Below are 13,415 nucleotides of genomic sequence, written 5' to 3' on the forward strand. Positions count from 1 at the left end.
GTATACAGATAGTGCATATGTTTATGGAGTACTTAAGAGTATTGAAACTGCTTATTTAGGACCTACTAATGATGAACAGCTTTTTCATCTCTTCCATGAGCTAAGGGCTTTATTACAACAGTGCCAACATCCCTATTTTGTGGGCCATCTCGGGTCCCACTCTGGCCTTCCTGGGCCTTTGGCAGAGGGCGATTGTTGTATGTCTGTATGTTTGTGTGTGTTTTAGTTCTCATTCCCTGTCACTCTTGGTTAGGCTCACGCAGCATACCCACGCAGGCTGGGGTACTTTTATCTAGGAGTCCCCAGATGAGGAGAAACTCTAGTGGGAGCGGGCATCCTTCTCTCCCTTGCTCCTTCCACTGCCACTTGTGGGTAAAGTCATGGAGGATTTACAGATGTTTCAGGTGCACCCACCCCCCCTGAAGTGATCTTTGACCAATCTCTATGCAGATTCTAAGTATCCCTTATGCTCATGCAGCCATTTGGAAGGAAAGGGGAATGCTAACTACAACAGAAACAGTTTCCCAAAGGGATGAAAGGGAGATTGCTCTAATAGTTTTAGGGATAGCAGCATTAATTGGAGCCCTAGCTGGAATCAGCTATGGAGTGATTGCTGATCACATAACTACAAAAAAACCTAACCAAAGTAGCAAAGGCCACCTCAGACCAGGTAGGCCTTGCCATTATGTACATACAGAGGTCTTTGTAATCCCTTGCCTGTGTGGTCATGGACCACCGCCTGGCCCTGGATTTTCTTTTGGCTAAACAAGGAGCGGGATGTGCCATTGCCAATACGTCCTGTTGCACCTATATAAACACTTCAGGCATTGTAGAGGAACATGCAGACTACATTCTCCAACAGATTAAGTGGCTCTGAGAGCAGTCTCTTGAAACTCAGGTTTCTACACAGGTATGAGACCAAATAAAATCCTGGCTCCCCTCCAGGACTTGGTTCCTACCCTTTCCAGGGCCTATAGTTGCCATTATTCTCTTGCTTGTGTCAGGGGCTTGCATTTTAAACTTACTTGTCATGTTTGTTTCTTCTCACCTAGAATCCATCAACTACAAATGCCCTGATGGAGATGAAAATGACCTACTATCGTGGTCCCCTTGACAATCCCTTTCGTGGTCAGCCCTGACACTGCGGGCCCCTTCATTGCCCCCTGTCAGCAGGAAGCAGCCAAGGAAAAGCCTTGTTTTCCTTATCCCTAACTGCAGTTAGGGAGACCATTGAGAGAGGAGACTGAAGGATGAACAGCCCGCCCGAGGTCCCAAATGCTGATAAGTGGTCAAGGAGACATCCTTCCTTCCCATGAAACTTCTGTCTGCACATGAGAGACATCTCTGCCTTCAGGCAATACACAAAAGCTATAAAAACCAAGTCTCCAACCTGACCCAGGGGACCACTGGTTTCCGGGTCCCCCTGCATGCCCCACTATGCATTCTTTCTCTTCTCTTCTCTATGAATTGGGATAAAACAGTACTGCCTGTGTATGTGGGTACATAAAGTCATTAAAAAAAATAATTTAGAATCAGTGTCCCCTACTCTGTATTATTTAATTATCTTTACATACTCCTTTGTGAAACAAGATATACCTATTTGCTCGTCACAAAAGAGACACACCGATGAAGTGTACACTAAAAATCCAAAATGAAAGGTTGACAGACAATTCACCTGTGTCTTATGCACTGTCCTAATTACTCTGAGAATTGACTTGTCGGGGGATGGGGCAGGACCACATAGCTTCATTTGCTGTCAAACTAAGGTATGGAATATATGTACATTTATATACATATCGATGTATTCACATCCACACGTGAATGTATCAATATGATAGTTTCTTTAATAAATATTTCATATAAGCTTAAACCTAAGATATAAAAAACTCAAAATTATATAAAAAACTCATTTAAAAATAGCCTTTAATGTCTATACTACAGAGCCATAGAAGGAATGAAGCACTGATATAATATAGTGACCTCTATGACTCTCAAGGAAACTACACAGGATAAAAAAAGCTAATTCTGTGAAGCTGCATTCTATATGATCCTGTTTCCATAGCATTTTAATCTAAATTAAATTTAATGTTTAACTGATACAAAAATTCTAAAAAAATACATTTTTAAGGGGTTCCATGTGATATTTAGGTTCGTTAATACATTGCATTATGTTTAACATTTTATAGCATTATTGAAATGACAACAATTTGTTGGTTTCCAGAAGTTAAAGTGGGAAAGGAAGGAGGAAGGGGAGTATGAAAATAAAAGAGGATTCTTTTGTTGATGGAACTGTTTGGTGTTTGCCTTGTGTTGCTGAGTACAGGATTCGACACAGATTCTAAGACTACATAAACAAAATGCAGAAATAAATTTAAAATGCTGGAAAAAAGGAAAAAACTCTTAAATCATGTTATTGGACAAAAGTTTCACAAGTTGGACTGAGTATGTAATTTTGATTTGCTTTTCTCTGTGCTGATTTCCTTGTCTCAGAAGGCTGCAATTAGGGGCTTTGATTTAAATTCCCACTCACATATATGAAGAAAAATGCCTACTGTATCCAAAAAGATTGAGGATGACAGGTGGAGATTCAGCTGAAATCTAAGGCTTATATTATAAAGACAATAGTTAAGGAGGCATATTTGAAAGCAACAGAAACATTCATGGAGCCTGTCCCATCTGTCAGTCATTGTGCTGAGATAAACGTTTGTTTGCCACTCAGTCTTCCAAACAATAATCTATCAGAGAAGAGCTGTTAACCTCGTCATTTTACAGGCAAATTAAGCTATGGAGAGGGTTATAAGTAAAGGAATATTTAGCAAATTCAGATACTTAGTTAGCATATCATTTAAAATTCCTACTTATTCTATGAGGTATATCTCTATCCATGTATAAATAAGAGCCCTGCAGTCAAAAGTTTCAGGGCTTGACCTGAAACTCTGCTTGACCTTGCTCTACAACTGCTTTTCTTTCCCTCACAGTGGTTGACTGCATGAGGAAGGAAGTATGGATTAGAATTCCGTTCCCAGACCTCTTGCCTGGCTGAGGGGCAGCAGAAGCAGCAGCAGGTGCACCGGAATGGTCTCTGCATGGTCATGATCTCACGGCCCAGACAGTCGGTGACACGGAGCACGAAGGGCCTTAGATTCCGATAGGCGTTCCTGGTGAAGTCATCTGTGTGCTCAGTTACGATGTAAACCATCTGGTCTACGTTGTTTTTAATGTCATATCTATTATTAGTTTCAAAGCCTGTGATCACTGAAGGGTAAAATGAGAAAGCCATCTTAAATAGAACCAGGTAAAAAGAACCTCAAGAAGTCCTTATCAAATTTTAATTTTAATTTTAAATCACATTTGGACCATAAATTGATAGCTCATGAAATAAACTGAAATGACTCAAGTCATTACTAGTTGTGAATAAGTAAACAAATCAGAAAAAGTCAAAGGCAAAATTTGGTGGCCTAAGGAGGTGGAGAGCTATTAGAGAGAGGGTCAGTAATCTTGTAAGGAACTGAGAACGGCATCATTTTGACAGTGGTTTTCTTCTTACTCCAAACCAGGGGCATAAACCAAAACTCAGCAAATTTAGATTCTATTCCCAGCTCTGCCAATGATTAGTTGACTGTGGTTTAGAGTCTGTGTCCACCTGGCCACTGACTGATTAACTGGCCATGGCCCCTGGCTCATTCATTTAGTGTCTGGGCTCCTTCTTGTTCTCATCTACAAGAAGTGAATGTTGAGGGGAGGAATTGGGGAAATGCTGGGGCAGGTTGCTTGGGTAAGGATTGAATCCTTTTCAAATCTAAGAGCTTTGAAGTATATGATATACAAGACATTTTACAAAATAACTTGCTCTATTGCTGTTTTGAAAGCAGGGTAATAGAAAATAGTTTTCTCTCTTTGAACTACTAAAAATTCATCAACATGAAAAAATAAGTGGATATAAAATAATGCAAATTCTCATGTGATTAAAATACAGATGAACAGAACAAAATTATACACACCTTCCATGGGCTCAAAATGCTGAAGAACATGTATGTTGTCCAGCTGTGGAAATAGAACAAAGCAATTAAAAACAGAAAAAAAAAAAAACAGAATTAAATCTAATTAGCATAAGAAAAAAACTGATGGGGCAGCTATGAGAACGTGTCAATCAATTCCAAAATATTTTTTTTGCAATTGCAATTTGGAATAAAGAAAACCGTCAACTGAATTTAGCTTAGTTGCATCAGATCAGATGGATGTTAGCACAGTTCAGATAAGAAAAACACTTTCCTCCAGTTCCACTTTAAAAAGTAAAACAAAAAACAAATATCTGGTTGATATATCAGAAACATTTCTGGTTGCTGTACTGCAGCATCTAGACTAAGCTGTGTTTTCACAGATTGTTCTTAGCTCAGCCCATGGTGCCTACTCCATGTCAACAGGTGAATTACTTAGGCAGTTCAGGATGATTTAACATGGACAGACACAGAGAAGGCAATTCTCTCAGTGGCTGAGGGAGAGCAAATTAGCCAGGGTGAACCTCTCATGGAGTCTTCAGTTTTATATTATTTCCCTACCATCAATGGAAGATGCTAACATACTAATCTCATTACCTTGAACTATTAGTACCAATACCTTCCCCAAGTGCCCACTTGAAAAAGGATGTCCACTCTGAGGATGGACAGCTTGTAGGTCAACTATGGTTATATTTGAGAACAAGTATAACAAGTTTTCTTGCTTCTTCTTTCTCTCTCTCTCTGGCAGGACTGAGGTTTTGAACTCATGGTTTGGTACTTGAAAAGCAGGCAACCTACTGCTTGAGTCACACCTCAAGCCCAAGATTCTTGCTTCTGCTAAAAGAAAGACATATCCTTATCTAAACGATTTCAAGTAATTTACATTATATGACCACTCCTACTCCCTAAGCCTAGAACACAGCCCCAAATACTATATTTCCTCAAATATTCAATACACTAATATGCTAACTAATGAGAAAAATATGATTGTGCAAATCAATAAGATTAAAAATATCTGGAGATGAATATTTTGTGGGGTTACTAATTACAAGAAGACATAGAAGGGCATAGTTCATGCTTAATTAAAAATTTTTTATTATATAAAAACAATCAAATGAGCTGTTCTAAACATATAAAATATCAAAAAATGCATACTGAAGTAGATTATGGTCCCTTTCAAAAAGAATATCAGCATATTAAAATGTAGAATTAAAATTCAAATAGTCTCTGCTTGGTAAAGTGTTGATGATAGAGCAAAATACTCTTATGTGTTGACACCTGTTGATATGGAAGGAGTTTGCCTAATAAGATGCTATGCCAGCAAAGAAATAGTTTTTGACAAATTGTTGGAGTCACTGGCAAAGCCAGTATTCTGGAAATGTAATCCTCCTATGGACTGCTAAGGAGTCTTGCGAGACTTCATGAAGCATTGCATCACCTGCATATGAGAATTTAAAAAGACCAGGAGGGAAATGATTGGCTCTCCATCTTGCTTTCATTCTGAAGAATCTTTTAAAACTAAAAACCTTCACACATCTATCATCTAGCAGGCAGGCCCCCCAAATATTGAGGGCATTATAAGAACTGTCTCCTTAAAAATCTTACTAATTTCCTGACAGGGTGGTATTGCCAATACTATTTTATAGATGGTGACATTCAAGAACCAAGAGGTTAGGAAAGTTATTCTTGGTTTTATAGTTAGTAAGAAAGACCAGATTTGTTTGGCTCCAAACCTTATATTATTCTTTTTTTTTTCTTAAATTTTTTAAGTCAAAACATTCCTGAAAGGAAAGACAGAACTCATAAAATATGCTAATTTAACCTCTGTCAGAGTAATAGCAGAAATTGAGAAACTTTTAAAAATATTTAAATAAATAAAGCTAAACAATTGACTCCAAAGGATTTCAGATTTCCAAAAGCAATTTTTGCATTTTCATGAATGTAGAGATGTAAGCTTCTAAACTTAATTCACTATAAACACCTCTGGAAATAATGCAAGAATTTAGTCTAGCACAACACTGCTAAATGACTGGTGGGTGACTGAAAAAAATAAGGGAAGAAATAAAAAAGTTCCTAGAATCCAATGAAAATGAAAATACAACCATCAGAATCTGTAGGGCACAGTAAACACCATGCTAAGGGGAAAGTTTATAGCTATTAGGGCCTACATTAAAACACAGACTTCTCAAATATACAACCTAATGATGCAACTTAAGCTACTAGAAAAACAAGAACAAACAAACCAAACCCAAAACCAGCCAACAGAGAGAAATAATAAAGATTAGGCCTGAGATCAAACAAGATATATATAGAAAAAAAAACCTATAGAAAGAATTAAGGAAACAAAATATTATTTCTTTGAAAAGATTAACAAGATCGACAAATTCTTTGCCAACATGATGAAATGGAAGAAGGAAAAGACCCAAATTAATAAAATCAAAGATGAAAATGGGGACATAACCACAAACACCAATGAAATCCAGAGAACCATTTGAGAGTACTTTGAAAACTTATATGCAAGTAAACTGGAAAATCTAGATGAAATGGATAAATTCCTAGATGCACATAATCAACCAAAATTGAACCAAGGAGATGTTATCCACCTAACCAGTACTATTACATGCAATGAAACTGAAGCAGTAATTAAGAGTCATCTTCCAAAGAAGAGCCCAGGACCTGATGGATTCACGACTAAATTCAACCAAACCTTTAAACAAGAACTAATGTCAATTATTCCTCAAACTTTCCAGGAAATAGAAAGGGAAAGAACAATACCAAACACATTCTATGAAGCCAGCATTACACTCATTCCAAAACCCAAGAAATATGCAACAAAAAAGAGAGTTACAGATCAATATCTTCAATGAATATAGATGCAAAGATCTCAACAAAATACTAGCAAACAGGATTCAACAACACATCCAAAAGATCCTATGCCATGACCAAGTTGGTTTCGTTACAGGGACGCAAGAATGGCTCAACATATGCAAATTATAAATGTAATACAGCATATAAACAGAAGCAAGGTTAAAAAACCACATGATCCTCTCAATAGATGCAGAAAAATCCTTTGACAAAATTCAGCACCCTTTCATGATAAAAGCTCTGAATAAACTAGGAATAGAAGGAATGTTCCTTAACATGATCTTATATCTAAGACCCTAAAAACTCTACCAAAAAAACCTCTTAGAAATCTTAAACTTTTTTGGCAAATTAACAAGATACAAACTTAATATACAAAAATAAGTTGCCTTCCTAAATATCAACAATGAACAGACTGAGAAAGAAATCATGGAGAAATTCCATTTACAATAGCCTCAAAAAAAATTAACTTGGAGTAAATTTAACAAAGAAAACCAAAGAACTTTTCAATGAAAACTGTAAACCACTAGATAGAAATTGAAAAAAACATCAGAAGATGGAAAGATCACCCATGCTCATGGATTGGTAGAATCAACATTGTGAAAATGGCTATACTATCAACAGCAATCTACAAGCTTAATGCAATCCCTATCAAGATCCCAATGACATTCTACGCAGAGACAGAAACATCAATTCTAAAATACATGTGGAAACACAAAAGACCTCAAATTGCCAAAGCAATTCTGAGCAAAAAGTCAAATTCTAGAGGTATCACAATTCCCAACATTAAACTATACTATAGAAATAAAACAATAAAAACAGTATGGTACTGGTACAAAAACAGACACGAAAAACCATGGATCAGAATAGAATATCTAGACATAAACCCATGCATCTATAGCCAGCTGATCTTCAACAGAGGAGCCCAAAGCACATGATGGAGAAAAGATAGCCTCTTCAACAAATATTCCTGGGAAAACTGGATATCCACATGTAGAAAACTGAAACTAGATCCCTGTCTTTCACCCTGTACCAAAATCAACTCAAAGTGAGTCTAAAACCTTAATATAAGGCCTGAAACTTTTAAACAACTGGAACATACAGGCATATGGAACCACTTCCTAAATAGAACTCAGAAGGTTCAGCATCTAAGAGAACTAATGAACAAATGAACCGCATCAAACTCAAGAGCTTCTGCACAGCAAAAGAAACAGTCACTTGACTTAAGAAACTGTCCACAGGAGGGGAGAAAATCTTTGTCAGCTACACATCAGATAAGGGACTAATATCCAGAATCTACAGGAAACTCAAAAAATTCAGCCCCAAAAGAATCAACACCCAATGAAGGAATGGGCACATGAATTAAACAGGGAATTCCCAAAGGAAGAAGTACAAATAGCCAGTAAATACATGAAGAAGTGTTCAAATCCCCTGGTCATAAAAGAAATGCAACTCAAAACAATACTTACATTTCATCTCACCCCAATTAAAATGGCCATAATCAAGGGTAATAACAACAACAAATGCTGGCAAGGATGTGGAGAAAACAGTAACCCTTATACACTGCTGGTGGGAATGCAAAATGGTACAACCACTATGGAAAGCAGTATGAAAATATCCTGAAAAGTACAGATAGAACTGCCATATGATCCAATGATACCACTCCTGGGTCTCTACTCAAAGGAACTTAAGTCAGGGTACAGTAGAGACACCTGTACATTGATGTTCACTGCAGCACTATTCACAATAGCCAAGCTCTGGAAACAACCCAGATGCCCTACAACTGATGAATGGATCAAGAAAATGTGGCATATATACACAATGGAGATCTACTCAGCCACAAGGAATAATGAAAACATGGGCTTGAAGGAAAATGGATACAATTGGAGGATATCATGTTAAGTGAAGTAAGTCAGGATCAGAAAGACAAAAGCTACATGTTTTCTGTCATACAGGGAAAATAGACACAAAAGATAAACATACACACAAAAATAAACATGATCATATGCAAACTCACATGTAGAACATGTTTGTAACAGTGGAACTACTCTATGGAACTCGGGGACAGAGGGAAAGGAACAGAGAATGACAAAGCATCAGTAATATGGCATACCATAGATGTGAAGGTAGAGGATATAAGGGTGTGTATTGAAAGCTGTTGAAAAATGGGGTGTGGAGGTAAAGGGGTGAGGGAGGCTGAGCGAAAGGACTGAACAAACCAAAGTAAAGCACACCCACAGTGGGCATACATTGACACCCTCCTTTGAACATCAATTTAGATACTATTAATGAAAGACAGGGCTGTAAATAGGTACAGAGTGTGGGGGGAGGTACTAGTCGAGGGAGGGTGAACAAAGGAGATTAAGGTGAGGGAATATGGTTGATAGACTTCATATACTTATATGAAATAGAAACCTCTTGAAGTAGTTTTTAAGTGGGGTGGGGAGGGGGTTGAGGGTAGAGACAGTGGGAGTGATCTAACCAATGTACAGTATAAGCTTATTTAGAACTGTCACAATGAATCTCCTCTGTACAATGAATAAAACAATCAATGGAAAAAATAAAGAAATAAGCTGAATAATTGTAAAAGAGCCACAACGCCAAAGGATTTCAATTTCCAAAAGCAATTTCTGTATTTTCATGAATGTAAAAATGTGAGTTTCTAAAGTTAATTCACTGTAAACACCTTTTGAAATAACGCAAGGGTTTACTTTAGCACTTCGTATGAATGATTGACTCTATATTTTGTTAAAATTTTTCTCAAACAATAATTTAATGTAATTTTGGCTTATATAAAATTCAAATTTTTTTCCCTGATCTAACTCTATAGAATTTCTTGTGTCAATATTGTAACACAGTGCCAATCATTTTCAACACACAAAAATAACAGGTTCCGGTAAGTGTGTAGAACTGAAAAGAGAAACATTTCAACTCCAAGGAATACTTGATGGAGTGCCTGGGAGATGTGCTGAAGTAAGAAGTCCTTGCTGCTTTTCATAAGCAACACATTATTCAGAAGTTTTAGATGAGACTTTCACCTTGAGCTGTATCTTGTTTTCATTAAGCACATTTTTTTCAGTTTTTGAGATGAGGTTTTAAATAATTACCATTTCTACATACTTGTGCATCATTCCTGTTTTTATTTCTGGCTTCAGAATGTATTATGTAGATGGAAATTTGGAAGTCAGGGTATTGTAAGAAATACTTTTGATCTTGGCTCTCTTGAACAATATCTTACTTTTATTTGCCTTGTATATGTTTAGAAGTGGCAGAAGTTAAGAATAATGATGGCAATGAGGAAAAGCAATGAGCAAATCTACTCCATAGTTTACCCACTATTTAATACTCTGCTCTTCCTTATTTTGCTTTGCTTGATTTTAATACCTTCCTTCTAAGAAAAAGACACAACTAAGAACTACGTTACCTTTTTTTCCTATTCCCATTCTTTTTTCTTTTTTCTCTAATTTCCTTCAGAAACCATATTGAATATCTTAAAATTCAACCTGAATCCTTTAGAAAAATACATATTCATCTTATTAAAAACATTTCTATACTCTTTACTCCATTTTCACATTTCAGAAATTCATGCCACTATTCCTACTGCCTCATTAACTTAGCCTCAGTTTTCATAGTCCCACCTCCCTTATTCACTCCACCCAGCTTCTGTCTTTGCTTGTCCAAGTCCCATGTTCACACTTCATAAGAAAGTAATTGGGAATTGTGTGCAGTACCTGAGCTAAGTATTCCAGACCAGGAGGGACATTTGGCATAGGAGCTGGCCCAGGCATCCACATTATTGGAGCAGGCTGGTTCTGCATAGGATATTTGCCAGGCTGATACTGGATAGAATGCACACTGCCAATTGGGTGGTACAAGGGGAAGGCACTGGGCTGCTGTGGACTGTAGTACCCCATAGGCAAGCCTCCTGGGTATCCTGCAGGTGGAGGGACAGCTGCTATGGGAGGTCCTGTGTTCAAAACCAACAAAAATGTTTGCATTAACACTTCAATATATTGGAAGTTAGTATGACTTTTTACATGAAGATAAAATAGGTTGTGCAACATCTTTTTGAAGATAACAAGTTGTTTCATTTTTTGACCCTGTAGCTTGCACTGATAATATATTAAGGGGACTGTTTACATATTGATTCTTTCAATCTTCTTAAAGCCTTTTGAGATGATTATTTCCATTCTGGAGATGTAGAAATAAGGTATGAAATATTAAGTAACATGTTAGCCTCTCCATGTGTTATGTTCCTTCTTTGGAGATAATAAGCTTACTTGACTAGTTGGTGTGAGGATTACTACAAGGCCTAGTATGTAATCACCACTGTAAATCTTTGTTATTATCTTCATTGTTGTTGTTATTGTTTAAGGTCACAAATACAGTTAAGGTCACCCCTGCTTCAAAGGGGTGATTTAATGACAGGGTTGGGTTGACTTTGAGTCAATCACTTGTTTTTATCCTCACTATCTAGATCTTACTGCTCCTCAATCCTGGCTCTTCTTGGATTCAATTTCTTAAGCTATTGTCTTAGCGGTCAGAATTCTATGTCTGGGTCAGAATTCCACAGACTGAGTGACTTCAGCAATAAGCATGTCTTCTCATAGTTCTGAAAGCTGTGAAGTCCAAGGTTAAGTGCCTTCCTGGTTGGGTCCAGTGGGAGCCCTGTACCTGCTTTTCAAGCAGTCTCCTTCTTGTTTTATCCTCACAGGTGGAGAGAGATATCATCTCTCTCTTGCTGCACTCACAAGAGCACCAATCTCATCATGAGTGCTCTATTCTCACACCTAGTTACTTCTAAAAGATCTACCTCTAATACCATCACAGTGGGGACTGGGGATAATGAACTGTGGAGGTACACAAGCATTCAGTCCACAGTACCTATCTCTTCATCGTTTCTCTCCAGTATAGAGATCTGGTGAACTTTGTCATTACAAGTCAGTCAAGGGAACTGGATTTCTTTAAGGAAATGCCATGTTGCATAATGTTTTGAGAAAAGTACGCAAAATGATAATTTACTGCATGACAGCTAAAATGTGATCTTTGGATATTTTTCTTTACCAAGACTCTCTCAAGATAAAAAGTGATAACTTTGTGATCTTTTTTAATTCAAGGAATTCCTAGCATGTAACTATAAGAAATACCCATATTGCAGTACCTCAACTAATGAAGAATTTTTGTAAGATGGGCATGGTGGTGCAGCCTGTAATCCCAAGACTCAATAGGCGGAGTGAGGAAGGAAGATCACAAGTTGTAGACCAGCCTAGATTAGATAGTGAGACCCATCTCAAGTTATTTTTGAATAATTATGGTTAGGTTTTTTTCCATTTTTTGTTTTACTTCACAGATGTTTTCACTTAATTCATTAAAATTTGCAAATATCTGGGGTTGGTTTTCTGTGAAGAGATAAACAACATATACTGTTGTTCCCAATGATTTACATCCTTATTGGATGTCCTGTGAGTGGCCGAGTTATCAGTAGCCCCAAGGCACTTTTCTTTGAACTTCCAGGTAGGCCAGCCACAGATAAAGAAAGGTTTTCCTCCCCAGTGGAGTTATACAAAAAGTAAGTGTTGTGGCAAGTCTTGAGATTAAAAAGAAAAACAAATTCAGACATTTCATGTTAAGATTTCAGTATCTGTTTTAGTTAAGATTAAATAAAAGCAACCTACATAAGCAGAGAATCCAAGCTGAGACCTGACCTACAGTCTGCTGAAGCTTGGTTGCCTATGATGAGAGTGAAAAAATGTTAGTAAATTTTTTTAGATTTTCAAATTAGAAGCAAATAATTTCAGCATATTGATTCTTAATTGTAGCTCAGTATCAAAGTGCTTCAAAATAATCTGGAGTTCTTAATAAAAATATAGATTCCAGGGGTCCATTTCTATTTATTGAATCAAAATCTTAAGGCAAAAATTAAGAAAATCAACTTTATGATCCTTTTCTAAAGGTACGACTCAGTGAATTTTAGTATATTCTCAAAGTAGAGCAACCAACACTGCTATATAAATTCAGAAGCTCATCATTCCAGAAAGAACCCATACCAACCAACAGTCATGCCCTTTGCCCCTCTCCAGACAGTGGAAACACTCTATGGATTTGACTGATGTGGATGTCCCGTGAAAAGAAATCATACAGGATGCAACCTTTGTATCAGGTTCCTTTCACTTCCCATGTTTTCAAGTTTTCTCCATGTTGTTGACTATGTCAGTACATCATTCCTTTTTGTAGCTGAGTTGATATTACGCTATGTGGCTCTGCCAAATATTTGTGTTCTTTATTAATTGTGTTCAGTTGGCAGACTCTTGGGTTGTTTTCATTTTTGGCTATTGTAAATAACACTCTTGCTGTCATCTACATACAAATTTCGGTAGGGTTATATGTTTTTGATTCTTCCTAGAAAGAATATTCGTCAAGGTATTTGGTAACTCCATGTTATATGTATGTACATATATCTACATACACACACAAATATATATATACACACATATACTTTCATATACTTAGATATATTATATATGATATATATTTTTATGTATATATTTTCAGTAC

At 36.9% G+C, this 13,415-nt stretch overlaps 1 protein-coding gene across 4 annotated transcripts in view; it reads right to left on the reverse strand.

Moving 5' to 3' along the window:
* Plscr4 (phospholipid scramblase 4) overlaps positions 1-13,415 on the reverse strand; it is a 57,901-nt gene that overhangs the window by 26,462 nt on the left and 18,024 nt on the right. For all 4 annotated transcript variants that reach the window (XM_074059993.1, XM_074059990.1, XM_074059992.1 and 1 more), the window contains 3 exons: positions 10,592-10,827; positions 4,002-4,044; positions 3,029-3,255 (listed from right to left, as the gene is read on the reverse strand). In XM_074059993.1, coding sequence (XP_073916094.1) covers positions 3,029-3,255; positions 4,002-4,044; positions 10,592-10,827 — 506 coding nt within the window. The remainder of the gene's footprint in view (positions 1-3,028; positions 3,256-4,001; positions 4,045-10,591; positions 10,828-13,415) is intronic.

This window comes from Castor canadensis, chromosome 17 (assembly GCF_047511655.1).
Source record: "Castor canadensis chromosome 17, mCasCan1.hap1v2, whole genome shotgun sequence".
NCBI classification, from domain to species: Eukaryota; Metazoa; Chordata; class Mammalia; order Rodentia; family Castoridae; genus Castor; species Castor canadensis.